This window comes from Acanthochromis polyacanthus, chromosome 6 (assembly GCF_021347895.1).
Source record: "Acanthochromis polyacanthus isolate Apoly-LR-REF ecotype Palm Island chromosome 6, KAUST_Apoly_ChrSc, whole genome shotgun sequence".
In the NCBI taxonomy this organism is placed as follows: Eukaryota; Metazoa; Chordata; class Actinopteri; family Pomacentridae; genus Acanthochromis; species Acanthochromis polyacanthus.
This window is the reverse complement of record NC_067118.1, coordinates 31866448-31893305: the sequence shown is the minus strand read 5'-3', so window position 1 is coordinate 31893305 and position 26858 is coordinate 31866448. Positions and strand designations below refer to the sequence as shown.

At 41.0% G+C, this 26858-nt stretch overlaps 2 protein-coding genes across 2 annotated transcripts in view; one reads left to right on the top strand and one right to left on the bottom strand.

The window, feature by feature from the left end:
- The window catches only part of LOC110948281 (prickle-like protein 2), a 35809-nt gene extending 20610 nt beyond the window's left edge, over positions 1–15199 (top strand). Inside the window, 9 exon segments of the mRNA XM_051950057.1 lie at positions 5206–5370; positions 5373–5389; positions 9184–9297; positions 9396–9533; positions 9769–9972; positions 11149–11335; positions 11922–12076; positions 12192–12993; positions 13080–15199. Coding sequence (XP_051806017.1) covers positions 5259–5370; positions 5373–5389; positions 9184–9297; positions 9396–9533; positions 9769–9972; positions 11149–11335; positions 11922–12076; positions 12192–12993; positions 13080–14041 — 2691 coding nt within the window. The 5' untranslated portion in view covers positions 5206–5258 and the 3' untranslated portion in view covers positions 14042–15199.
- Positions 15200–16772: 1573 nt separating this feature from the next.
- On the bottom strand, positions 16773–25203 carry LOC110948282 (periphilin-1-like). The gene is given in 8 exon segments (XM_022189738.2): positions 16773–17295; positions 18104–18213; positions 18216–18261; positions 20337–20395; positions 22508–22725; positions 22865–22968; positions 23083–23163; positions 24848–25203. Coding segments are annotated over 8 exon segments (840 nt in total). The 5' UTR covers positions 24887–25203; the 3' UTR covers positions 16773–17112.
- Between the last annotated feature and the right edge of the window lie 1655 nt (positions 25204–26858).

Below are 26858 nucleotides of genomic sequence, written 5' to 3'. Positions count from 1 at the left end.
TTAAGAAATGGAAAGAGTGTGGCACAGTTGTAAATCTACCCAGAGAGGGCTGTCCTCCAGCCGCTCAGTGACCTTTCAAGAGCGAAAAGTGACGGAGAGCAGCAAGAGACCCAAGACTGAACTCTAAACAGCAATGCCTGGTGTTACAGCATTATGACAGAGCGATGAGGAGAAAACCCCTCTTTATAAAATTTCACTTTCACATTGACACTATTTTGTTGAACTGTATCAAAGAGTCCCTTTAAACCTCTTTTGATTCTGTTTCTTAAAGATAACAAAACATGAGATCAATTCACAGGTCCTCCATGCATTATTTTATCATGCTTATTCAAATATAGTGTAAAATCTAATCATTGTGGGAATCTGAAGCCTTGACAATTAACAATATTCTTATACTTTGCTGTTCAAATGCAGTTCGTCGTGCCTCTGTCAGATTCCTCTTCACATTACTCTTGTAACAGAAACACACTTGAAGTCATTAAATACAGGAAGATAAGATCTGGCACATGATGGTCAGGCTTTCCTCATGAGAAAAATGTCAGATATTTTTACTTTAATCTGCTCCATAAAGTGGCTCTGATGTATTATTGATGTTAATTGGGGTCTCTTAATGGTTTAAAGGTCAAATATTGAGTGAAAATGGGAGAAAATCAAGCCAGACTGTAAAATGTTTTTAATGATTGCAGGCTATATATTGGGTGAAGGACGGAAAGTCTGTGGCCAGTTCCAGCTAATAATGTCATCAGGTAATTTTACTGATTAGTTCTTTGTCTGACTGAAACTGTATTGATTATTTGCACAATCTCTTAAACTTGAGTGGCACAGCATTGCCTATTTGGGCTGCAGACCTTTACACGCTGTTCATTAGAAGACCAGAATCCTTTCACAGCTGCTCTCATAAAACCCCAAAAGCCAGCACTGAATATACCTTTAATGAGCTTCACAATAAGTATTTTAATTCTTTGTTCAACATCATGCATTCTGCCAAAGAAATATGCTTAATGGTATTAAATGAAATTACTTAATAGATGTTGTTAAAGTGGTATCTCCAGTCTCTCCTAAATGGTATTTATTGAAAAATTGATGTGGAAACATTTCGACATTAAATAATTAACATTAATGGAGTGTTTCTTGGCTAAAATCTCTCCAAAAAAGGTTCAAATTAAAGATTACAGTCATGCAACTAAAAAGAAAACCTTGATTGGACAACACAATGTATTGTCTTTTTTTTTTTTTTTTTTTTTTTTTTTACAAAATAGGCAGAGCAATCACTAAAATCAACCATTAGTTGTGAAATAGTAGGAATATTTACCAAAGCATGTTACTGTGAGCACAACGAACAAGGCTTCACATCCAGGAGGGCAAACAAATTACAATAGTGTCAAAAATTACTTAATAACAAACTCTGAAACAAGCATTTTCTCTTCTCTCTCCTTCTGGAAAAAAAATGAATAACCCAAAAGTAGGCTCCTCCAGGAAGCAGAACTTCACAACTTGTCTCTCCTCTCTGCTTGTGTTGCTGGGGAAGAACAGAGGAGTGTGCTATGACTAACCAGTCGGCCTGGTGAGTGTGTATTACGTCAAAAAGTCACACACTCATCAGCAGCCTTCTGTACCAGCTGAATGTGCATTCAGTCAAAAGTTGGGGTGTAAAGACGACACGTTGTTTTGGAACTGTTGGACACTAGAAGCTGTGTCTTTGTTTAACAATGCACAGTGGAGACTTACAGCACATCTTAATAAGTGGGTGTGAAGGGACCATTAACCGAAGCACTGGTGCAAACAGTGACGCTGGCATCCCCTCGATCTAAAAATGTGTGTGCAAAATGAATTCCACATGCTTCTCAATGGCTTTCCTAATGCGTAGCTGCAGCCAGTAAGAGCAGGATAAACACTGTTTATAAGGAAACCACTTGGCTACTCTATTGTTCGTGTTAATTTGTAATGCCTTTACCCTACTCCATATAACATTACACAGCAGACCGATGTCAGAGTCAGCACGAACAGTACCATGACCTCAGCCATCACTAATGTTGTTCATTACACCTGATGTTTTCCTGCTTTGACAGCTCAGAATGTCTTCCATGAAAAGGATTATTAATAATGTGATGTTTTGGTCACAGGCCAAGAATATCATGGGAAGTGTTGTCTCTCTTACCTGAGTTTAGATCATTTCTCTGGTTTAAAGAATATTCAGTTAGATATCCAAAAAGGGCTGCTATTTGTCCACATCATATCGTGTGTATTAAATACTTGCAAACATAGAAAAAAAAACACTGTTGCCACTCGAGCAGTTCACCTTTACAAATTGGAGGCAAACTGGACCAAGGAAGTGACCTTTTAAAAAATCCTGTCACAGACAAAGCCGCGCCGACTTTGTACACTTTCCTGCATCTTCCAGTGTTTATTTGTGTGTCATTTTTGGCTGGCTTGTTAGTTTACAGGACACAGTGTGTTAAAATGTCATGTAAGAGCTGCTGGAAACCGTGTTTTTCTACTTAGATAAAGGCTTGATTTCAGTTTTTATGCTAAGCCAGGATAAATCTAAGCAATCTGTTCTCAGAAAACGCAGGCATCAGTCAGGTAGAGGTGTTCAGTAGGGGTTCAAACACATTTTTAATATGCTACTGTGTGTCAGCTGTGAGAGCTGGGGATAAAAATGCTTAAAATGAAAAAAATATTTCAGCATTTTGGTAAATGTATTTACTTTTGTGCCACTTACGGACATGACTATTTCTTGGTCTTGCATTGTGACTTTGTGGAGCATCTATGGTTTCACAGTGACCTAGCTGATCGTAGTCTGGGACATAATCCATCCTAAACTGTATTTTTTTTTTATAAATATGCTAAGGTAAGGTTAGTATAAGGTGTTATGCTAGCTGTTCAACCTCATTTCCGCTAACCAGCTGCTGGCTATAGATTTATATTTAACTGCAAGTATTAGTCTTCTGAACTAGCTTTTGGTTGTAAAGAAATGGTCCTTGTATCAATGTTGCCACATGAGTCTCAGATGAGGTAAAAAAGATAATCCCAAAATGTTTGAATATTCCTTTAATACTGAGAACAAATGCATCAAGGGAATTTTGGCACCATAAAAGCAGCACTATGGCAACACAAAGCAAATTCCAGCTTCCCTGTGAAACGGATAGTGATAAAGCAGAATTCATATTAATGAGACGACAGCTAAAACTGTCGCTAGCTTCTTCAGCACTGAATCACTGATCTGATTTCATTTTGCCAGCGTAAGGAATCTTTGAAGTGATGCCTAAGTGGCGCAACAGGCTGTAGGTTACCCAGCAGGCCCACTCTCACTCAGCCTCCACACACTAATGACGAACAGCCTCGGGCCAAGCTAGAGGCTCAAGGTTACATACCTGCGATCTCTCCTCACAAAGAAATCAGCAGCACCCATCTTAGAGAGATAAACAGTACTCAGCTCTGCTTGGATGGAGGCTGACTCACTGGCTCGGTCTGTGGAAATGTCTGCTGTTCCTTGGCCGCTGCTTAAGCTCTGTTTTTCTGTATTTGAAATCTGTGGAAAATAGTGTTGCTGTCTGAAACTGCCGGAGAGGACCTGTGTCATAGTTTGGGAGAGGAATCAGTTTGAATCACAAATGTCAGGGCCTGTTCACACTTTCTCACCGACCATCATCCAGCGTTGTTTTTGTCAGTGAACTGCTGCGACCTTGATAAATGACTGACAGACACAGAACAAACGCCTCATCTGCTGTAGCATTTTCTGCACCGGCTTGTCCACGCTGATCAGAGTGCGCTCTCCGATTACATCACAACAACCAGTGAAGCAATCACTGCAGGTTTTTTCGAACTCATACGAGGTGCTGACATTGCTAGAAAACCCCAATTGTCTCCTTCAATTTACAATAAGTGGTTATCTAATATCTTTCCACTCATCCGCTATCAAAACAACAACCCATGAGATGTAAACACAAGTCTATCTGGTGCTCGTTGCTGGCTGACTAGATATTCTTGTTGTCTGCAAAATGACTTGCATTTCATTTTCATACTTCGCTGGTGGAGGCAATACCTACTCCTGTTAATTATTCATGTGTCAGTAATGTGTGCAGCTGTTCTCCTCTCTGACAGAAAGAAGGAGGAGGTGGAGAAAATTGATCTCTAATCTATACATGTGGGTGAAGCAGTGAATGCAGATAAAATAGTAACGGACGTTCTTGGGATCCTTGCAAGGGTGATATTGCTAATTTGCATTTTTCCACTTAAGGAAAGGTTCAAAAGTGTAATGAAATGAAAAAATATTCATTCATTTAAGCAGGATTAGCAACAATAGCAACAATTTTCATCTCATAATGTGCAAATAATAGCTTATTGTCTTTGTAGAGCCTCCCCAACAACAACAACAAAAAAGATCGAGCAGAGCAACTAAAGAAAAACTGCGGTTAAAGCAGACATTGTCCCTGTAACCTTGTTATTTATAATCAATATCCAAAGCTATTGAGCTAGCTGGCTGTTACAGAGAAGAGCTACAGGTTACTGGCATATTCAATTTAGGTCAAAGGGCACGTTCTACCAAAGCTGCAACCCATAAACGTTACAGCAGCGCAAACAATTTCTTGTTTTGCTTTAATGTATAGATCTGCTCCCATTACGAGGTCATGGAAGCTTCTTGTTGGCAGCACACAACCAATATAATTCCATATTTATGAGATATCAGACAAAACATTCAGTGTGTTGAAATTAGGCTACACTTTGCCAGCCAGTGCAATATGATTTAGAAGAAATTCCTTCACACTAATCAGCATCTTCTCGATTTCAACCTAAAATTGTACAAATTACCCAAGTGATTGAACTAATTTGCATTTCGTGACTCGCTGATGCTGGAACCGTGTTTCAGCTGCTTGAAAAGAGGGGCAAAAGAGGTCTTAAACAGTAATTATCATCACACAGAAATCCAGGCTGGAGCTCACTGGGTGACATTTGTGTTTTCATGAGAAATGTCTCATATATTAGATGAATTGCTGTGGAATCTGATGCAGATATTCATCAATCTCTACCACCGATTTGTTTCTTTTTCTGTTAGCATGTGAAGGAGAGACAGGAAAGTCTCTTTAATGGTCGTGTATTGTATGTTTACCACTTGAGAATTTAAACTGCACACAGATTGAGGGCAGGAGAAGCAATAAAATGATGAACTAAAACGTTTGCACTTTCTTTCTGTTCCCTCACCAGGTATACCTGTGTCCACTGAAGCGGTCTGTGTAGAGGAGCATGTTGTGACAGCCATGTCTCTGGAGATGGAGAAGACCATCACCAAGCTGATGTACGACTTCCAGAGGAACTCCACCTCTGATGATGACTCCGGATGTGCACTGGAAGAATACGCTTGGGTTCCCCCGGCCTCAGTCCTGAACAGGTACACAAACATACCCAAGTCACAGAATTTCAATTTACACTTGATACCCATTTCCTGACTCCTAACTGCCTCATTAGCTATTGCTTATGTTTGTCTGCTGCAGCCAGACCATAACAAATTGGACCGAATTGGTCAGAAGAATTTAATTATTCGGATAATAAAATATCTGTGACATTTTCCTAATAATCCGAAGATGGAAAATTCACAGATCTACAAAACAAGACAATGGATCATCACTGTTGAAATCCCCTTCATGGTTTTTTAGTGTCTTTGGGTTCGAGTAGAGAGAAGTGAAGGGCAGGGATGACAAAGAAATTACTGAGACTCATCCGTCAGACGTTTCATGGAGGAACAATTGTAAGGACATGTTTCGTCTGTCAGTGGTAAAGTTGGCACTGTGTAGGAACCAAATTCAAAGTAAGACAGAATGACAACTGAAATCATGAAAAGAAACCGCACACTGATTACACTGTCTGAACATCAGATGTGAATATATTGATAAAATGTCTGAATTGCTCTATTTTACAAGTAAAAACTATGACTTTTTATGTGCATCTCAATGTAGAGGCTTATATTTAAATTATAAGCAGATTTTACATTCAGACAAAAAGCAGCTCCCATGATCACCTTAAGGTACATGGATATTTTTGTAGGAATAAAATACAGTGATACTTTATGTTGTCATTTTCCATTTAATGATGCTTTTGTTCTACTAAACCTAACTTTGTCCTGTATTTGAGTGCATCAGTGCAAATTTAGACCCACGGGAATGGAAGTAATTTGAGTCAGTGAATGTTTGGATGAATCTAATTGACAATGTGTAGCAATGTGTGTATGCGTGCAGGTTTCACAATTCCCTGTCTGGACTCATTTGCAGTTTAAATGCCTTTTAATTGCATGCATGGCCAAGCTAATGAAATCAGTTATGCAAATCTAGAGGAAGATATTTCCTCTTTCTTATTTTTATAGCGTGCCGTTTTTGTCAGCTCTGACAAGACAAACACGGTTGTGTTCAACTATATTGGGCATAAACACTTCTGTCTTTATTTAGTAAGAGAAGCGCTCTAATGCAACAGGCCTCCTAGGGCTCTGTTAACAGATGACAGGATGGGCTGATAACAGTCATTTTCTCCAGTCAGCCATCTTGACAGGATGCTGAAAGAGGCTGCAGCCTCTGTCATCCAACAGGAGGTGCAGCCAATTGTAGTTGCCTGATTCTTTTGTAAAGCACTTGAATGTAATGATTTTTAAGCCTGTCACTTCTGGTTTATCTCTGCACAATGTCATTAAAAAAAACTTGCATTCTAAAAGAAAATCATCATTTCATGTGGTGTAGTTCATCGAACTGTCAGATCTTGAGATCCCCAATTTTGACAACACTGACTCTGTCGATAAAGTCCAGTCTGGATTTTTATTTTTTTTACCCAGTTTCAGACAAAATGTTCTCATCCGTGGCTAAATTGTCTACAAGTGGTCATTTCTGACCCACTTTCCAGCAGCAATACAACACCTAAAAGCATACACCCATCAGGCAAAACATTATGACTACCTGCCTCGTATTGCATTGGCCCCTGTTATGCTGCTAAAATTCCTCTGACCCAGTGGGGCATGGACACAGGACCTTTGGGGATGTCCTGAAGCACCAGGATGGTGGCAGTGAATTCCGTGGGTCCTGTGGGTGGCACATGTCAAACATCCACACGATTGTCAGGACTCAAGGTTTCCCAGCAGAACGTTGCATTACAACAAGATGATTGATGTTATTCACTTCACCTGTCAGTGGTCGTAATGTTGTGTTGATTGGTGTAGCTTCCTCATTTTCCTCTGATATTGTGAAAAAAAAAAATTATCTGGCTGCTAATCAAGTTCTTTTAAGAGCTTCAGGAAACAGGATTCCAATAACTGCAGAACAGAACTAATGAACAGATTCATGAATGAGATGATTGACATTAAATTAAGTGACATTCCTTTGATAATTGGTAAATTGATCAGTTATTTTCTAAATAAAATACCAAGAATATCCTGGTTCCAGCTGGTTCTTCTCTGACAGTAAATTAGTTATCTTCTGATTTGCACTTTTCCTTTAAAACTTTCCTTTTCTTGTCATTTCAATCTCAATTAAGGGGACAGATTTTGTAGAGTAGCTACTTACCTATAGTGACCTCGACATGGGCAGTGTCACCCTGCACAGCGTAGAATAAAATAAGAGGGTGTGAGAGGAAAGCGCTCAGAAATGCAATTTCTCTCTCTCTGGCTCTCCACCCCACTGATTATGTAAATAGAATCAGAGAAACTTGAGCAAAACACATCTTTACGCTGCGCTGAAAACTCAGCCATTTTGTGTCAAAGGCTGAAAATCACAGACAAGACTGATGAGATTGGCTTCCATCCTTCTGAGTGTTTACTTCTCAAATGCCAATCAAGGTTTTCTCTGCCTCACCCACTAACATACAAATACAAAGGAGGTTCAAGTCGTGGATACCAAGCGCTACTGCATCATGAATTCCAATTGTGTTGCAAGTATCGGAGATTTCCTTTAAGCAATGTGAATATTAGCTGTTGAAAATTTAAAGAACCTGATGCTGCTCAAGGTTGAGTCTGCAGCAGCAGCACAGTGCTCATTGTGCCTCACACTTTTAATTCCAGACACTGACTTCCAAGGACAGCGATGATAGAAGGAAAGACAAAGAGTAATTCTATTGGCATGAAGACCGTGATGAATTCATTTGAAAGTCATTTCAGGTTCATTTGAATGGGTTTGTTACCGTGAATTAATGAAATAAGGTAGATTATGTAAACTAGGCAACCTTTAACTCAATGTAATGGACACATAATGATGCAGATACCACCGTCCTAGCCAGCTTGACATTATACTTAATGCTGCTGTAATTGACGTCTTTATATTAATGGATCACATAACCCCTCCTACATATATCACATGTGCACTGCTGTTCAAAAAAATGCATTCTCTGGAAATTTCACATCTAGCCTTTTATTGTACTGTTATATAAACTATGAACTTACTGAGGTTAATAATTAAGACAAAGCCAGCTAGTATATCACAGGTGCTCTCAAATTACTCCAAAATGCAAACATGACATTTATGACTGAATCATTATCAGAACCCTTCTAAATTACTTCAGATTATCATTTCCAATGTAAAACAAAGTGAAAAGTTCAGCAGGTGCCATCTTGAGACCAGAGATGAATGGTTCCATTTCTTGCAGAGCGAGCTTAAATAGCTGACAGTAAGAGCAGCGTTACATCAACACCTACTCGTGTCATTCTTATCTGACGCAATCTCTAAGGAATTTTGCCGTATACTCTTGTTAGTCGGACCAAAATTACAATTTCAAGGATTGATGCACTTTCTTTGAATACCAGCATATTGCCAAACCCACAGAGAATTATCACTCTGCTCTTCCCGCCAGCTCCCGGTTCTTTCTCAGTCCAGCAGCTTCACGGTTTTGGTTCGCTCTCATCAGCGCTGATTCCAGCAGCAGTAGGCAGCTGTTTTCAGTAACAACCTGCTAAACAGTACCTGCCTCACACCAAACAGGTGGCAGGCAAGATTCGCAACAAACATATTGGAGCATATTTGTCTTGTGGGTAGTGAAGACTAAACACAGCGCTAAGAGGAGAGTGAATATTTACCATACCATGTGTAAGCAGGTAAATCATATATTTTGTTTATACATGCTATTTTGTAAGGTCTCTCAGTGCATTCACGTCAGTTTGATATTGTTCAAATGTTCTAAGGCAGAATAAGAACCTCGTTTTTGATTTTGTTCCAGGTGCATCAGTATTATAACTCCTTACCAGAAGAGAAGGTCCCCTATATCAACAGCCCAGGAGAGAAATATCGCATCAAACAGCTGCTCCACCAGTTGCCGCCACATGACAATGAGGTGAAATATTCTCAACAACACAGCACAGTTATACACAAACATTTTTGAAGCGTTCTTTTTGTTGCAGTGATCCCTAATGATGAGAATTGCTCTTTCAGGTGCGTTATTGTAATGCTCTGGATGAAGAGGAGAAACGAGAGCTGAAGCTCTTTAGCAACCAACGAAAGAAGGACAATCTGGGCAGAGGCAACGTCCGTCCTTTTCCCCTCACCATCAATGGAGCCATCTGTGATAAGGTAACAAGTAGCAGCTCCTCGTTTTGATCTGGAGCCCTACTTTTTACTCCTATTAACGACCAATCAAACAACTCGAAGGGTTCTGTTTGGAAACGCTTCAATAGTGAAAAGGACCATCTTCTCACCTTCCCTCTCCACATCTCACAGTTTGTGTCCTTTTTTTCCCTGCCTTTTCTCCCACCGCTATGTGATTCCTCTCCTGTTCTGTCCTCTCCTTTCCTTTCCTCTCCTACAGTGTGGTGGTCAGATAAACGGAGGGGACATTGTAGTTTTTGCTGCGAGGGCAGGTCATGGAAAATGCTGGCACCCTCATTGCTTTGTCTGCAGCACATGTGAGGAACTGTTGGTGGATCTCATATACTTCCACCAGGATGGCAAGATCTTCTGTGGCCGTCACCATGCCGAGAGGCTGAAACCCCGCTGCTGTGCATGTGATGAGGTACGACTGTCTGGGCTGGGAGCCCTTCAGGGTTGGAAGGGGCTGAATGCTTTAGAACTCACGGACTTGGATGAGGTTGAAACTGGTCTGGAGAAAAAAATGTCTCAGTATTCCTGCCATGTCTCCAGATGTCTGCTTGTTTTCTGACCGTAATTTGTTGAAAGCAGGCCTGAGATAACAGCAATAATTACTAATGAAGTTTAGAAAGGTCTGTTTACTTAAAGTATAGGGAAATGTTACAGTCCAATGCTTTTATTTGATAAAATAGGTTTGTTTTCATGAGCCAATACGTATGTAAAGCCAATATCACATCCTTATATAAAAGCAAGAGACCTTTCCTGATGATAACAATAACTTTGGATTAATTTGAATTTAGTATAAGAAGATTATCCACACCCAATGGGAATATAATAAACATAAACTGTGACAAAAGACATCTAGATTATTAGCGTTCATTTTAAACCTAGTCTGTTTTTTCCTTAATGATATAATGAAGCGCAGGAGTGATTATACAAATATAAGGCATCACAAGATGATTAACAGTGTCGAAGATTAAATAAGATAGTTGAAAGACAGATAGCTGTCACACAAGTTTTATTTTAGTGAAAGTGAGTAGTTTTACATCCTCAAGTCTCTGAAAATTACCCAATCAAGATCAGATGAACTTTACTGATCAATCGTCAGGGAAATTCACATGTACATTAAATTATTCCAATTAGACCATACTGGGAAGATGTTTATCATCATATCATATATCATCTGCTGCAAAGTCCGATATCCGTGGGATCAGTGTTAAGAAAAATATAATGAAAATCACTAATAACCCGAGAATGGAGCCCTAAATTGCCAAAAACTCGATGGCTACTCATGACGATCTTTCTTCAGCAACAATAACGGTCACTGTTGCTTGGATAGAGATAGGAGCGTAATTAAAATCCATTTATTGTTAGCTTAGTTGATATGGTCACTGTTAAACCAGTCATGTGGTCTAAATAGCTAAAGTCTTGTCATATTGTTGTATAAAAGGTCCTTCAAATAAAGAGTCCTCAAAAAAGTCAATATTATACAACTAATTTAAAAGCATTTCATATTCATCTTTTTATAATATCCCCTTGTAAATGACGTTCAGCTCAATTGAATCTATGTGTTGATGAATGTAATGTCTGAATCATGCAGATAATCTTTGCTGATGAATGCACCGAGGCCGAGGGCAGGCACTGGCACATGAAGCACTTCTGCTGCTACGAATGTGAGACCACTCTGGGTGGGCAGCGCTACATCATGAAGGATGGACGGCCACACTGCTGCAACTGCTTTGAGTCTCTCTATGCAGAGTACTGTGATGCATGTGGAGAACACATAGGTACAGCGCATGTTCCCTGCAGATTTTTTATTGTTGCTTAAAGTCTTGCAACATATATGAATTATTCCCGAAATACATGGATACGCTTTTCTTACGCGAGCGTCCTAGAGAGCCTCCAACACCCATTTATTGTAAGTGTGGGTGTTATCAGCTCTGTGAGCCTTGTGTGGCACAGCTGTGGAGAGGCGGATCCAGTGCAGTGAGATGTGGATGGTTATTATCATCACAAGCTCCAGTAACAGTAAAAGAGTGTGTTTCAGAGGCTGCTTCCATGTTGTATCCAGATGGGAGCTGTGAAAGATGATAACTTCCTCTAGCAGGGGAGCAGGCCTAGTGAAATGTATTGATGCTACCTTGCAACTCGAGTGATCATGTAAAGGCATAGAATCTCAGATGCTTTAATGTAGGAGAAAAAGAGCTCTGTTTGTACAAGAGTTTAATGCTCCATGACTATTCATTAGCAGCACAGACTTTATAGAGTAGCACTTCCCTACACAGTCAGTGTAGCCCTACACAGACAAAACTACAAAAAAGCATGCTTCTCATGTTATGTGCAACAATTAATTCTCTCCCATCCAATCCAAAGGTATTGACCAAGGCCAGATGACATATGATGGGCAGCACTGGCACGCCACTGAGGAATGTTTTTGCTGTGCCCGTTGCAAGCGCTCTCTGCTGGGCCGCCCCTTCCTGCCAAAACAGGGGCAGATCTTCTGTTCACGGTCCTGCAGTGCTGGACAGGTAAGGGAACTAAAAATAAAACTAGATTTAAAAAATAAAAGTGTATGTTTTTATGGATTATTCAGTAGTACACTGTTAAATAATTGTATTAATCTGCTTTGTTTGAACCACTCAGGATCCAGAAGAGTCTGACTCCTCAGACTCTGCCTTCCAAAGCGCTCGTTCCCGTGAGTCTCGTCACAGCACCAAGGTTGGGAAAAAGGAGCGGAGGAATGCTGAGCAGGAGCGACGGAGTTCCGAGACTCGCCAGTCAGCTCCTCCACCGATGCCCGACCGTCTGTCTGCTGAAATCGACCCTCTGTCTGTTCAGATGGATCGTTTAAGCCTCTCATCTAGCCAGACTCCAAGCAGGACACCTAACCGCACGCCGAGCCGCACTCCAAGTCGTGCACCAAGCCTTAACCAGGTGTGGATGAGCCGGGATGACCCCTACATCCCTGCTTCCTATGAGGGCCCCCAGCGGGATCCCTCCCCTTCCCCTACACCCATACATCTGCTGGGTCAGTGTAACGCCAGGCAAGGCTACAATCCAAACGCAAACGCTCATCCACCAGCCCAGACTCCTGCCAACCAAGGAAAGAGGCCTGATTCCTGGGGGAAGGAACAAGGTAATGCCAAGAGGACCCCTATGGCAGCCATGAGAGGCCACTCCTTTAATGAAAACTGGATTCAGCACAGCCAGGATGAGTTCAGACCCAACAAGCTGCGCACCCAGATGAGCTTCAATGAGATGTCTAGCCAGAGCCAGGGATTCTCTGACAAGAGGAGCATCAGTCTGCATGGATTCCAGAGAGACGGCAGACCTCCGCTGACCAGGAGGAACCCCATCAATGCCATGAGCTTCAATGAGCCCCTCACTCCTCTTGAGCAGACCCCTCGTGGATCCATGGACTCCCTTACTATGTCCAATGCTACAGGTACGGTGATATGCATGATACCGCATGATGCAACACTATATAAAGGTAAATGATATAACAATGCAATGTTTGATTTATGATTATAGCAGGTAACTCTCTGGATGGAGTCACTAAGCGCCAGGAGCATCTGTCAAGGTTCTCTATGCCTGACCTGAGTAAGGACTCAGGTGTAAATGTGTCTGAAAAGAGCAACATGGGCACCCTCAGCTCCTCAGTCCAGTTCCACAGCACAGAGTCACTGTCCTCCTCTCGCCCCTACAACAACAACAACAACATGTATGCTCCTCTGAGAGTCGGCTACCCACTGCAGTACTGGGATGGCCCGCAGCCACTAGGCTTCGATGGCAAAGGTCGTGTTGGAGTGATGGGCAGCAGCGGAAACTTGCGGATGGCTCCAATGAGCGACCGAATGCCCCGCCGTCGTATAAGTGCGCAGGAATCTGTGTCCCAGCAGCAGCAGCCGCAACCAAGGCGCCGCAAACACCATCGTGGGAACAACGGTAGCGGGCAGCACCGCAGCGGCCGGCACCACAAACGCTCTCGTCGCTCTCGCTCCGACAACGCCTTGCACCTGGTGGCCGACCGGCCCACTCAAATGGTGGAGCTACCCTACCGCCGTGTTCAGGAGGATTACGATCGCTTCCCTTCTGGTCACGCCGCTCGGGAGTTGTTCGGTCTGGAGCCGGGCGGATACAGACAGCAGCCACACCGGCCCTGCCCTCGCACCACTTCCGATCTCACCTTGCAGAATGCTGGCTGGCAGCCTGTAGGACTGGGTGGGCCATGCTGGGGCGACGGGTACATGGAGGCTGCGGACCCCTGGTGTTCCAGCTGCTCCTCCTCTTCCGAATCTGAGGCAGATGAGGGTTATTTTCTGGGTGAACCGATCCCTCGGCCCGTGCAGCTGTGCTACATTAACAACGAGGAGTTACGCCATCGCTATAGCCCCTCTGGGATGGGCGGTCATCATGGACCTCTGCACGGACCAATTCATGGCCAGCTGCACACTCGCCAGAGGAGGAAGAGCAAAAACTGCATAATTTCCTAGATATAGAGCAAGGAGATGGGGAGGGATGAGCAGGAGAGTGAAAGAGATGAGAGAGAAAGGTAAGGAGACGGTTAAAGCAGCATAGAGGAGGAACAGAAGGAGTGGGAAGGTGAGAGTGAGACAGATGAGTGTGAGAGTGAAAAGAGAGTTTGTGCGTGCGTGTTTGTGTGTGTGCGTGTGCGTGGTGGGGTTGAACAGAAAAAAAACTGCCTATTTTTTGTGCTTGTGAGCTTACACAACTCTACACCGGGTAGTGTTTGTGTACACCTACACAGAATGATCTAATCATAAGAGGAAGCTCAGCTGGCTTACACAACAGGAATGTTTACAGTGATGGAGATCAACTCCACCGATGGTAATGGGAAGCACTGATGAATTTGACTGCTAAATATACTGCGGTCAAGGTAAATAACATGACGTATGTGCGTGTCTGTGCGTGTATCCACGTTACAGAGAGATCGAACAATTCCTTTACAGTTTGAAAATGGAAAGTGAAAACTGGTCAAACTGCAGTGATCTGACTGTTCACGTCACAGCTCAGTGATCCAAGCCCTGGGCAGTTAACTTATTCTATGTGGACAAACCAGAAATTGTGTTGGGATAGTGAAAGCTACGTGCTAGATTCCAAGCTATGTCATTGTTTACCTCAGTGGAATCCAAATGCTGCTGGAATATAGTGTTGGCTCGCTAGCCCTGTTATCACCTTGTACAAATAGTCTGTTGAACCTTGTGCTCTACATAGCCAGCTCTCCATGCTTTACCAAGGGCAGAGCGCCAGACAGCCTCTGCTCCTTGACCATTCAGGCACAGTAACGTCAGGTATGGTCCCGTTTTCTCTTCTGCAACATGCTTTGTTTTTTGAGAGTTACCTATAGATGATTAAGAATAAAAATAATAATATTGCTAACAATAATAATAATAATGCAAATAATAATTATAACAATATTAAAGAATAATACCTGCTAAATGTATATATAGTAATAAACTTTAATAATGGATGTAGTAATGTAAATGTTCTGTACATATGGTCTTAAATATTTATATATTTTGTAACTAAAGAATCATTATTTGTATAACATGATGTAGAGATAGGGAGGCTTGCATGTTAATTTGTTGTTGTTGTCTCATACTGAAAATAAAGTGTAATTCAATGAACAACTGGGAGGTTGTATCTATGAGCTGCACTGAGTTCTGTGGTTGGTTGAGAGGCTGTACATATATACTCTGTGATATGTTTACACTGGGAGAGCGACAAAGAAATTAACTCAGATGAAGTCACCATTGCTTTGCATGTTACAGATTATGCTGAAACACAGCAAGAAAAGCACAGGTGACAGAAATGCTCCTTCAGGTGTCCTCCAGCACAGTCGCATGCACCTCAAAGTGGCTCAGCTAAATGGAGCGCAGGTGCAGGCTTTAATTTGATCAGTGCACTTGTCCTTCTCACACCATGACAAGGCATGGGTTATAAAAAAAAACAAAAAAAACATCTTCTGTTAAACAATTTAGAAGATGAGCTCTTCACAGGTGCATAAAAACAGGTCACTAAACACAAGCTGACCAGGAGAGGAATCTGGAGGAATGGCAAGGGGATAATCACAGGTGTGAAGACGTGTTTTCTCAGAATGGTGGACATTAGTGTCACATTTCATTGCAATCCCTCCAATCACTGCTGACTTATTTCAGTCTGGACAAAGATGGCCACATTACCCACACTGCCATCCCAACAGCCACGCTACTGATAAGGATCAAAATGCAATATGCCGTTAAATCGTCTGAAACAAACACTGCTTTCTTTTTGTGATGTCTGTCAGCGGCTTTCTGAAGGCACACTTTGACTTTCATCTGTTGCAGCCTATTTTGTCAAGTTTCCTGATGAATAACAAAATACGTACGCTGACATATCTGCACACTGTGATAAACAGTTTATAGTACATTTTTGTACAGTTCATACACATATATATAGCATGGATTTGGGATATAGCACCTTAATATTATCAAACTTTAACCCAACCAATACGGAGCTCTTTCCATTATCAATGCATAAATAAGAGAAAAATATGTATCATGTGATATCCTTCTAATCTAAACTACTCCACTCTTAGACTGAAAAAGACAACACTGAAGCAGCAGAAGCCAGACTATCCAAACCTTAGTACCTAATTTAGGCCAAAAGCAACTGAATGATGAACAGTGTTACTTTTACAGGCTTGACCAAACTACTCTAAGAGTCACTTAATAAATTATACATTTGTTTCTACAGGGTGATTACGAAAACCTCATGAGTAAACTGGACTTCATGTGTGAGGTGACCCCAAAGGCGCTCTGTGGTATTCAGTGTTCAAGCACATTCCTAACACCCTGTTTTCGGTTTGTGGTTTGACCCTTTTCACACCCCTGTCAGGAGGAATCCACCACTGCTGATCAGGGACACCTTAAGCCCTGCCACAGATGCTCCAACACAATTATCTGGTGATAATGGCTTGGCCCTTTTCATATTTGCTCAAGTCTTTACCCCTGCCATTTCTCCCACATCCAGCAGGTCATCTACGAGAGGCAACTGTTCTCTTATTACACTATTATCCCTTCAACTCTCTCAGTGTTTTGGTTCTTCAGATATATCTCACAACAAACGAAACTTGCATTCTCTGTTTAAAACATAAACTACAGTGTGTGCTCTAGTATTTCCTGCAACGATTTGATTTTCCAAAAAGTCCTGTGATGCTTAATATGTCGTAAACAATGTTTAATGATTGAAAATGTCAAAATACTATACATTTCTGAGGTCTTCATAAGAACATTTAAAGCAATACAACCAGTGTATATATTTTGGTTTTAAAATCATCACATCTTTAAAAATAGTAATTCTATAAAAGCTTCACAATGTCTTTCTCACTTGTCATCAGTGATGCTCAGGCATTAGACTGAGCACAGAGAAGATTTGGTCCAGGCAGCACATAAGAATAAACAAGATCGTCACAAAGAGGAAAACACAAAAGCAGCAGCATTCAATCAAACTCTAAACTAGAAGGGAAAAAACGCTCAGAAGACAGGCAGTGCTGTGCGCCTGATTAGTGCGATTGCTCCCTGGAGTCGTAGTCATCAATGAATTTCTCCATGGCCTCCACACAGCGCTTGCCAATGTCCCTGAGGTTCTCCTGCAGCGAGGACTGGATGGGACGCTCCAGGGACGGATCCTTCGCAATCAGCATCTTGACTACAAGGCCAAACATTTCACATTCCTGATAGTACACCTGAAAGACAGGCGTGATTGTGGTTTTAGGGTAAATGTCCCAAGAAGGAAGAGATGAAGCATGAGAGGGAACAGGAACGCAGACAGGAGAGTAAGTGGAGGAACGGGGGAGCAGAACAAATGAATTAGGCGAGAAGTCTTGTCATGCATTTCCGATTACCACTGAATGGATTAACAATTCACGGAAACGCTTGCATGCAAACTGTGAACAAGTGTTGTGAGCACAGAGCTTTGTGGACATTTTTGCATCAGCTACCTGTTGCCAGACTGTTTTTTTTTTCCCTTGCAGTGCCTCTATAATCCTGCAACCATGGAGATATGAAAAGCAAGAGGCCATCTTTTCCACAAAGCGAGTGGAGACACACATACACTCCCTCACATAAACACACGGCCGACGTGCAGAGCCTCATGTGACGTCTGTCACATTGAAGGCAGCATTAAAGCACGTGTTGGAGTCTCTTGCGATACAGGTGAGCCAGCCTCGCTGTATGTGTTCGATCAATTACAGAAAATAAAAATAGAAGAATACCACTATCAATCAAGTCAAACAGCGACTAAGACCCTCTTTGTGAGGCTTGGCAAAGTGAAGCCAGTGACACTCCTGTTGCCTCGGGCTCAGCATTTCAAAATTAATGTTTGTACTACAGCAAACAAATCTCTTTCCCTTGTCTCATGTCTCCCAGCGCTTTCTAAGATCTTCTCAGTGTCATCCTTTCTCTAATCCCGGCTCCTCTTATCTCTTCTTCCCCTATCTGTTTATAACTGTCCCCTCTCCCAAGATGTGTTTGTGTGTTATGACACTCCCCCACCTCATCTATCTCTCTCCTCTTCTGTTGGATGGCTCTGTCTCGTGCTGCCGTCTGGCTCACAGTTGAAGGGAGCTCCCTGTCTCTGCTTCGTTCTTTGTCTTTGCTTTTAGTCCCCTGTGATCTCTCTCCCTGCTTTGGTTCCTGTCGCTCTGAGAAACCTTCAAAACAGAAAGAAGAAAAAGAAAAAGGCAGGAGTTGGACTGTAGTAATCAGACAGTTGGACAAAAACATGGCCGCAAACGCCGATCATGACTGATGGCTGCTAATGGCCAGAAGATCACTAAAGCGAAGCCTCCCATGTCAACTTGTAACACTGAGGCAAATAAATGAGAGATTCTGCAACTGTTCTGACTGCGCATGTTTTCAGTGGCACAAAATACACCAAAAAAGAGAAATGCAGTCGATATACCAACAGATAAACAGCATATAGAGAGAGTTGCCAAATAGCCAGTGAACACACTGGAGCATAAAGCAGGTAGGAATAGTTGGAGACCAAAATTTGAACCAGAAGCACCGCTTTAAGTGAGTTTAATGTTAATTTCTCACCGTGTAAACAAGCTACTATTTATTGTTCAGCTTTACAGGGTGATGACATATCAGTGCTGTGTTGGAAAGTTGTTGCTGCTGGCCTCAAGTGACCACAATAATCAGTTAATCCAGATTTTAATCCAGATTTAATGAGTCATTTATTTGCTCACCTTCTAGTAAGCTTCCAGTCTGTAGTTATAAATGTTATCAAGTCAATAATAAAGGCGCACATAGTGTTTCCTACTTAATTAGCTGTCAACATGAATTAAAGAGCTTGTTATAAAGAGAACAGAGTTGTATTAAAGAGAGAATTAGGACAGCTAAAGGGGCATCTCTTAAACTGGGAACCTAAAAGATCTTCTTACTAACTATAGGTCAATAAAACATACCTAATGGAAGAAGTCGCACTAATAAACCTGAATTGTGCACAAGACAAGAGGACCTTTGTTGGTTATTTTTTTACATTAGCTGCATAATGAAACATTGTCACTCCATAAATCATTAGTTTGGGTTAAAGAGTTGAACTTCAAATGAAACGAAGCAACTTTTTCATCTTTTCATTCTAAAACCTGCTGTGTTTTGTATCAGGAGACATTGGCTTATATCACTGATTTGTGCCTTCAGGCAGCTCATGTTATCAACAGCTCTGGTCACACTTATTAACACAGTGCTGATATTGAGTGATAGGGGGGAAAAAACAGCCACTGATTCTTTGATTTCTCCTGTTCTCTTCACTCTAACTTCTCCAACTTCTCTGCAGCGGTCACCGGCTGCGATTCATCATGTGCTGCTCTGCTCCGTGCTGTGCTGAGGTCAGCCAAGAAATGTATGCATTCATTTGATTTCAGCCTTTCCTGCAGCACCTGGGCTGTTTGCAATAAAAACAGTCGCCTGCACTTACTGTAAGTCTGATGTACAAACATCATCTACTCCAATATATACATACTGCAAGCACAATTAGTGGATCACATAACTGATTGATCAACAGAAAAGCAATCAGTGAACCACAAAAGAATTGAAAATGTTACTTTTCACTTCAGGAAACGGGCATTTGTCTGTATTTTCTGTCATTTCCCATACAAATAACTTCATCAAGAAACTGTTGTGCAGATGATATAATAATGAAAATAATTGTTAGTTGAAGCCTTTATTTCTTCCGCTCACATGGCAGGAAATCAATCAGAGCATTCACATTCGGGCTGCGACAAAAAAGTAGTTTCCTCATCAACTGATCTGCTAGTTTTGTCCTTAACTATTTGGTCCATGAAACATCACAAAACTGAGAAAAAAGCCCATAAAACTCCACAAAATCCAAAATACTGCAATGTAAGACCAAGAAAACCAACATATTCTCTCATTTCAGAACATGAAGCCATCACTTATCCGGCATTACTGCTTAAAAAATGACCTAAGCCACGAAATGACTGTCAAAAGACTGGCTGACTAATTTTCTTTTAAAAGACAAAATGAATTATGAACTGCTGGACCCATAATTTATCCATCTAAAACACGGTTTACATTTTCCCTATTAGCATAAACCTGGTATAAATATCAAGCTTGGTGTGCTGCAGTGTATCTCTTTAATATTCTGCAGGGAAAAATAGTACAATATTATGTCAGTTCTCAGGAACGGGTGGACCACTGTATTTTTCATCATTTCATAAAAAAGTGTGAAGCAGAGCAGAGTTTCTGCTCGTGGACTTACAGTGAACGGCACGTCCTTGTCTCTGCTGGAGGAGGACCTGGCTAAGAAAGGTTTAGTTGCTGGAAAACAGGCAAATCACAATGTCAAAACAACACCACAACAAGAGAATCTGTGTGTTTGATCTAAAACAAACACTAATACATGTTAGTACAGCATTCTCTGTCCATTTGCAAAGCCTGAAAGTACGTAGGGTATCTGCAGTTGTATCTTTATATCAAGAATGATGCTATGCTCATGTCTGAACTCTGAAATTCATACAAGCTTCGGCAAAATCTGTTGATATCTGGGAAATTTGCCTTCCAGTGTAGGACTGCAGTGCTTCTATGTGAACCAAAACCTTGGTTATGGCTCATTATATGTGCACTTCTGGCTAGTCTCTCCTTCTCTTTCTCTCTCTCTCACTCTCATATACACACAAATCAGTGATGAGTCACCATCATCGCACCATCACTCAGGCACACAAAAAAAAACCTGTTCCATACTCACACATACACAAACACACACCTCCACAGTGCTGCAGTGTGCGCGCAGATACAGTGGCTGTGTGCAAGAGAAGATAAAAACATACAGTACCAGCAGTTGAGCTGCTAAAAACACAGCATATCATACCACTTCACACAAGGAAAGACTGGAAACTTCACCATTAGTGTTACAACCAAGGATTTGAAATCTATCCTGTTTACTTGAAAAACTCTCCCCACTAGCAAACGATGAAGTAATTCTCTTTAAATCTACCTTCAGCTGACTAAATCACATGTTCACATGAGACATACACTCTCTACTAGCAATTCATTGATGACATAACCCATCTATCAAGCCCAGGGAAAGCTTCTTACTGATCAGCATTATGTAACATTTCTTTGTTGCTACCAGAGTGTGACTACCTACCAACCACCAGATACCATGATGAGCAAATGCCCTCCAAATATTTGTAATGCAAAGTGTTCATGATGATGCGCGTGGGCCTCTGCTTGCTTATGCTGCCACCCAATGGACATTTAATAGAGTACAAATACACGATGTAAAGCTTGGAAAGGACATCATGGAACGTTCTGTACATGAATGTGTAAATATGATGACATATACAGGAAGCAGAGGTTAGAACATTAACCGTTTGCAGAATGTAGAATATTGGATTTTAACAGGGATTGTGTCAGAGGGTTATTTATTTGCATATGGCAAACAAATAATCTTCTGTGGTTTGCGGTGATGCTTTGAGCTGTATCTATTTCCACTAGAATAAAACCAGGCCGCAAAAATGTTCTCCATTCACTCACAAGTGCATTTATGTAAATATAAGCAGTGCAGCTGGCTCAAAATGGATTTAATCAGTTTAAAAGATAGTTGAACCAAAGCAGCTTATATATGTCTAAATAGGACAGCTCATGTCTTCTTTCCACTCTGTGTTGAAAATATGTTGCTTTTGTCGCTTGTATTTGAGTTAACTGTAAAAAAAAATGCTATGTCTCATATCAAAACGATGTATAACTTTAGTTTTGTCAACAATCCATTTAGTCTGAGTGCACTGGGGAAACAGCAAACTTGTGATACTTGTTAATTAATCATATTTAAAATATACTACATTGATGAACTAATTCAATTTTGCTGTCTGTATCTACAAATATCCTCCATGCAGAGGCTAATCACTTATGTGCAAATGTGAACAGAAGACTATGGTTGCAGTCTGAGTGCAAGCCACTTTGCTTTCTGTTGCCCTACACAGTGTGAATATGCAATTATAAATTCATTTCATTTTGGTTAATAACAATCACTGTAATTGAATTTCATGCATTAAAACCCATTAAAAGTCTGTGTCTGTTTAACCTTGATTGAGGAGGAAGTGTTATATCAGTTTAGTGTATAAAATGTAGTATCTTTGCACACATGCACTGGTATTGTGAAAGCATGCCCTTTTCCAAATTGCTATTCATAATTGCTGCATGTCACTGACTTCTCTGCAGCTCATAATTCCTGGCTGCACGTGAGTATTACATAAAATAGGGAAGGCAGACATACTATGTAACTCAAGCTGCTAAGAAAGGTGAGTTCAAGTTGTTCCACAAACTATAAGTGTCCTTTCTTTATGGAACTCACCATGTGCATGGAGTCAACTCCTTAGTTGACCTGATCTCTGCGCAAATGTTTGATTTCTGCTGAAGAAGTCAACTTACTGCTGCTTTGTTTTGGAGGTGAACCTCCCTCAGAGCTGTCTCTCTGCTCGTAGCGCTCCTTCTTCTCATCTCGCTCCCTCTCCCTCCTCTTCAGTGCGATGTGGTGAAGCTTCGGATGGAAGTGCTCTTTCCGGTGCATATAAACTCGCGGGTTGAAGTAGTGGTGCCTGTGGCTGCCAAAGCTGGGTTTGTAGAATGGATAGTCGTCCCTCTGAAAACTGCATTAGAGGGAACAAAAAGCTTTTGGCGCAGCACAATCACTCTCCGCATCAACATCAATACTTCGCAGGACACTCAGCAAAGAAAGTTGCCTGACTAATTACAAAGAGCTCTTTGTTCTTGACCCGTCAGTCTTACCGGGGTTTGAAGAATCGCCCCGCCAGCTTCGGTTTGTAAGAATTGGACAGCCATGCCCTTGGTCTGGATGGACTCCGCACCCTCCTGATCGCCCTCTTCTCATCCTGAATCAAGGGGTAAAACAACTCATCACACTCTGGTGCTTTACAAAGGGAGCAGAACAATCGTACCGTGTAAAAAGGTCATTCCAAAGACATGGCGTCTGAGACAGGATGTACCTGAGAGGGAGACGAAGCTCTGTCACCGGACCTCTTGTCCAAAGGCTCATCCCCGTGTTCCCTGTACCGCGACACTGAGCCCTGAAAAGAAAAAGTACCATTTTAATCACAGCAATTTTTCCCATATTTCTCTGTCTTTTATGATACTAGAATAAAATATCTTGTGTTTTTGGTCCCTGGGTTCCACAAAACAAGCAAGATGAAGATCTCAGCTTGGCGTCTGGGACATAGCCTTTCACAAATTAATCGAAAAACTCATTAAAGTAATCAAAATGGACAGATTAATTAGTGATGATAATATTTGTTAGTTCCAGTCCTAAATATTTTCTGCAAACAACACTGACATTTTAAGCAGATATCCTAAGAAATTTGCTTCATTGGTAAAAATATAACAAGGTTTTTAGTCCGTGCTTGGAGCTTTGAATACAGTGACGGACAATGAATCAGCCACCCAGGAAATCTGATTTGGATCAGGACAGTAATGCATTTCGTCAGTCGGTGCGATTTCTGATGCAGGTGGTGCTCCACTGATTAATATGTTGTTTAGAGGTTGCTTACTTGTAATTTGGTTCCCCAAACTATATTCTGTCAAATATTTTTCTCTGGATTTGGAGCGTTTCATATGTGTTCGCATGTAGGAATGTTCATTATTTCACCCTGAAAGTTGTATTACCAGGGAATCCATTTTAAAATGTTCAAAATACACAGAAATATAACTTTCATCACATAAAATTTGACCCAGTCAGAGTTGTCTTCAGCAGATCCAAATAGTCGAATGACTCCAACAGATGCCAAAATTGGAATTAATAGCCCTTGAAAATACAAACAATGGTGGTTCTGGGGCTACTGAAAGTTCCTGTAACTGAATATATGTATACATGTATCCATATTTTCTACTGAAAATGGAATCTTTGGTTGACATTTCACCAACTTCTGAGGCCTCAAACATCAGTAGAACTTGATGTGTGCCAAGTATGGCAAGCCAAAGCTACGTTTTTTTTCTGTTTGACATTCCAAAATGGTTATAAGGACCCATACGTAGAACCAGAAAAACAAAGTAGCACGTTGTCTTCATGCTGAAATTTAACAGCAGCTGAGGCTTATTTTGTCTTAACGAAGGTTTTTAGTGTCCTCTGCAAATTTCATGGCACTGAAAGTTACATTTCTGGAGACATTAACCCCTAAATATGGCTCCCCAGCTAAGATGTTCTCTTTATTTATCCAGAGTAGAGACTTTTCCAAAATGTAAAATATATGAAACTATCAAAATAAAGCCAAAGTGTTATGCAGAATTTAGTTTTTAAACACATCTGACACAATACAGCAACATATCTCCTGAATTCTGACACACTGACCCAATTGCTGGACAACACACAGTAAAAAAGAGCCGCATCATACACACACTTGAAGCAGAAAGTCCAAAAAATAAACAAAATACATCATTATAACTCACGATGGTTGAAAATAAATGGCAATATAAAAACATTTTACAGAGGAGTGTGTGATACTCATTAGTGCCCTCATGTGCCTAAAACTGGACTTTGACTTCATCTTTCTGCGTAGTTTTTTTTTTTTTTAAAGAGATCATTACAGTTTTGCTGGTGTCCTTCCCTGGATTTAATAACTCACATCTATGTGAAATGATTGAAATGACAGCAGGTCTGTTGGTTTGATCACACCATTAATGAATGCGCACAAGACGCGCTTCGGACAACTGCCAGTTTTCACACTTTACTTCTGGAAGTGATTTATTTTGTCTCTTTACCTTGCTCTCCTGTGAGTCTTGCGGTCGCATATGATCCATTTCTGCCTGTTTGCAGCGCAGATTGATGTTTACGAGCAGACTTTGATTCTCTCTGGAGTCCAAAACAACCAGGAAGCGCCTGTGACCTCTTACATTAAACTCGTGTGTCCATCGGTGAAAGCGAAACCTTCACATTACTTCCTTTAAATTTCGCCCTCACAGGCTGCTCTGCGCACACAATCACTCCTAAAGGTTTCTCCTGTTAAAGGTCCCACAGTGTCGACAAAACAAAACCTGACTTTTTTTGCTGTGCTTTACTGCGCAGGAACTTATTGCAACTTGTTTTTTTACTTCCTTTTTCTGCAACCGACCAATCAGGCTCAGACTGCGGTCATAAATGCTTATCAAAAAGCGAATAAAGAATCAGACGTTTCTCCTGAAAACACGCAGGCGCAGTAAACCACTGGGACTGTCACGATCACACCTGATTGTACCTGTTTTACAGCCAGGAAGCAAAATCAGTGTGTAATCTGAGATCTGAATATGGGAGGATTTTCAAACTCAAGACACAGTTACCTGTTTGCGTTGCAGTCTTTTGTGAGTGGAAATATTGGATATCTCTTGGCTCTGTTGTGATTAAGAATCATATCTGAACCATGAAATTAACAAAAAAAAAAAGTTTCACCAGGACATCTGTGCTCTCATGTATAAATTAAAGAGCTTTTTATCTAGTTAAATCATGCTATTTAAGTTCTGTCAAGCAAACATGGTGTACAGGACACTAAAAATACTTTTGTGGTTGAAATATTTCAACTTCAAGATGTAACCTCTTACATATAACAGGCTCACACAACTTTGGTTTTTGTAATAAGTTTGACAAACAAAATCTGACGCGAATGAATTCAGTTCCATGGCAAACTGACTTAAAATTATACAAACGAAGACACGCTGTAAAAAGAAAACAATGTTATGAAATGATACACAGTTAAAACACTCACACAAACACAAGATGAGACTTAGTTCTATTCAGATGGGGTCTAGCATGTTTGGCATGAACTGGTCAGGACTACCACAGTGAAAACGTAGTCCTGACAGTGAAGCACAGAGGTCAGAGTGTGATATTTTGGGCCTGCATGAGTTATGACATCGACAGATGGACTGAAGGCCTGGGAATAAACGTCAACAACAATAACATCAGTAGAAGATGAATATTCCAGCGTGGTAATAACCAAAAGCAGGCACCAGAGTTTCTAAAGAAGCACAAAGTGAAAGCTATGACCTAGCCAGGTATGTTGTCAGACCTGAATCTCTTAAACACCTTTGGTATGTTTTAAAGACAAAAGCAGAGCAACATAAACCCTCCAGCAAAGAGCAGCTGAATAAAAAATGTCTCTGAAGAATGGCAGAATATTTGTCCAGAAATTTGTGCAACACTGGTATCGACTGGTAAGGCCTGAGCCTGTCGAAGTAATGAAAAAATTAAAATTAGTTTACTTTAGTTCCCATTGTGGTTCCTGTGTTTTTGATGTAGTGTATGGAAAGTGTTAATTTTACACAAGAACTAATTATTTACTGGTCAAGTGAAGCAATTACTGTAAAGTTAAGCAATTATTGAATCATTTAAGTGAGATTACACAGAAATGTACTCACTTCTGTATTTCACTCCATGTATGATTGTTTCTGCTGATAGTAATTGTTTACAATAACAAAGTACTGATGCTTTATCAGTTGTAACCTGAATACCACAGCAGGTAAAGTCATGTGCGGCTGTACTTCCTTCTAAGCGAGGACATTTTGTTTTTCCTCGTGTGAGGAATGGCACGGTGAGTACAAAGAAAAGCTGAGGCCATGATACACTGACATCCCTCCCCTGAAGCCTAGTGTTGCTCTCTCCACCCACAGTCTCCACCCAGCAGACTTGTTCCTGCCTGGAGAGACACGCAAAGACAGGCAGAGAAAGCACTACTAAAAATCAGATAACTTTAAGATGACTTGGAGCAGTTCAGCCTCTTTCTCTTCAACCTGTGACAGA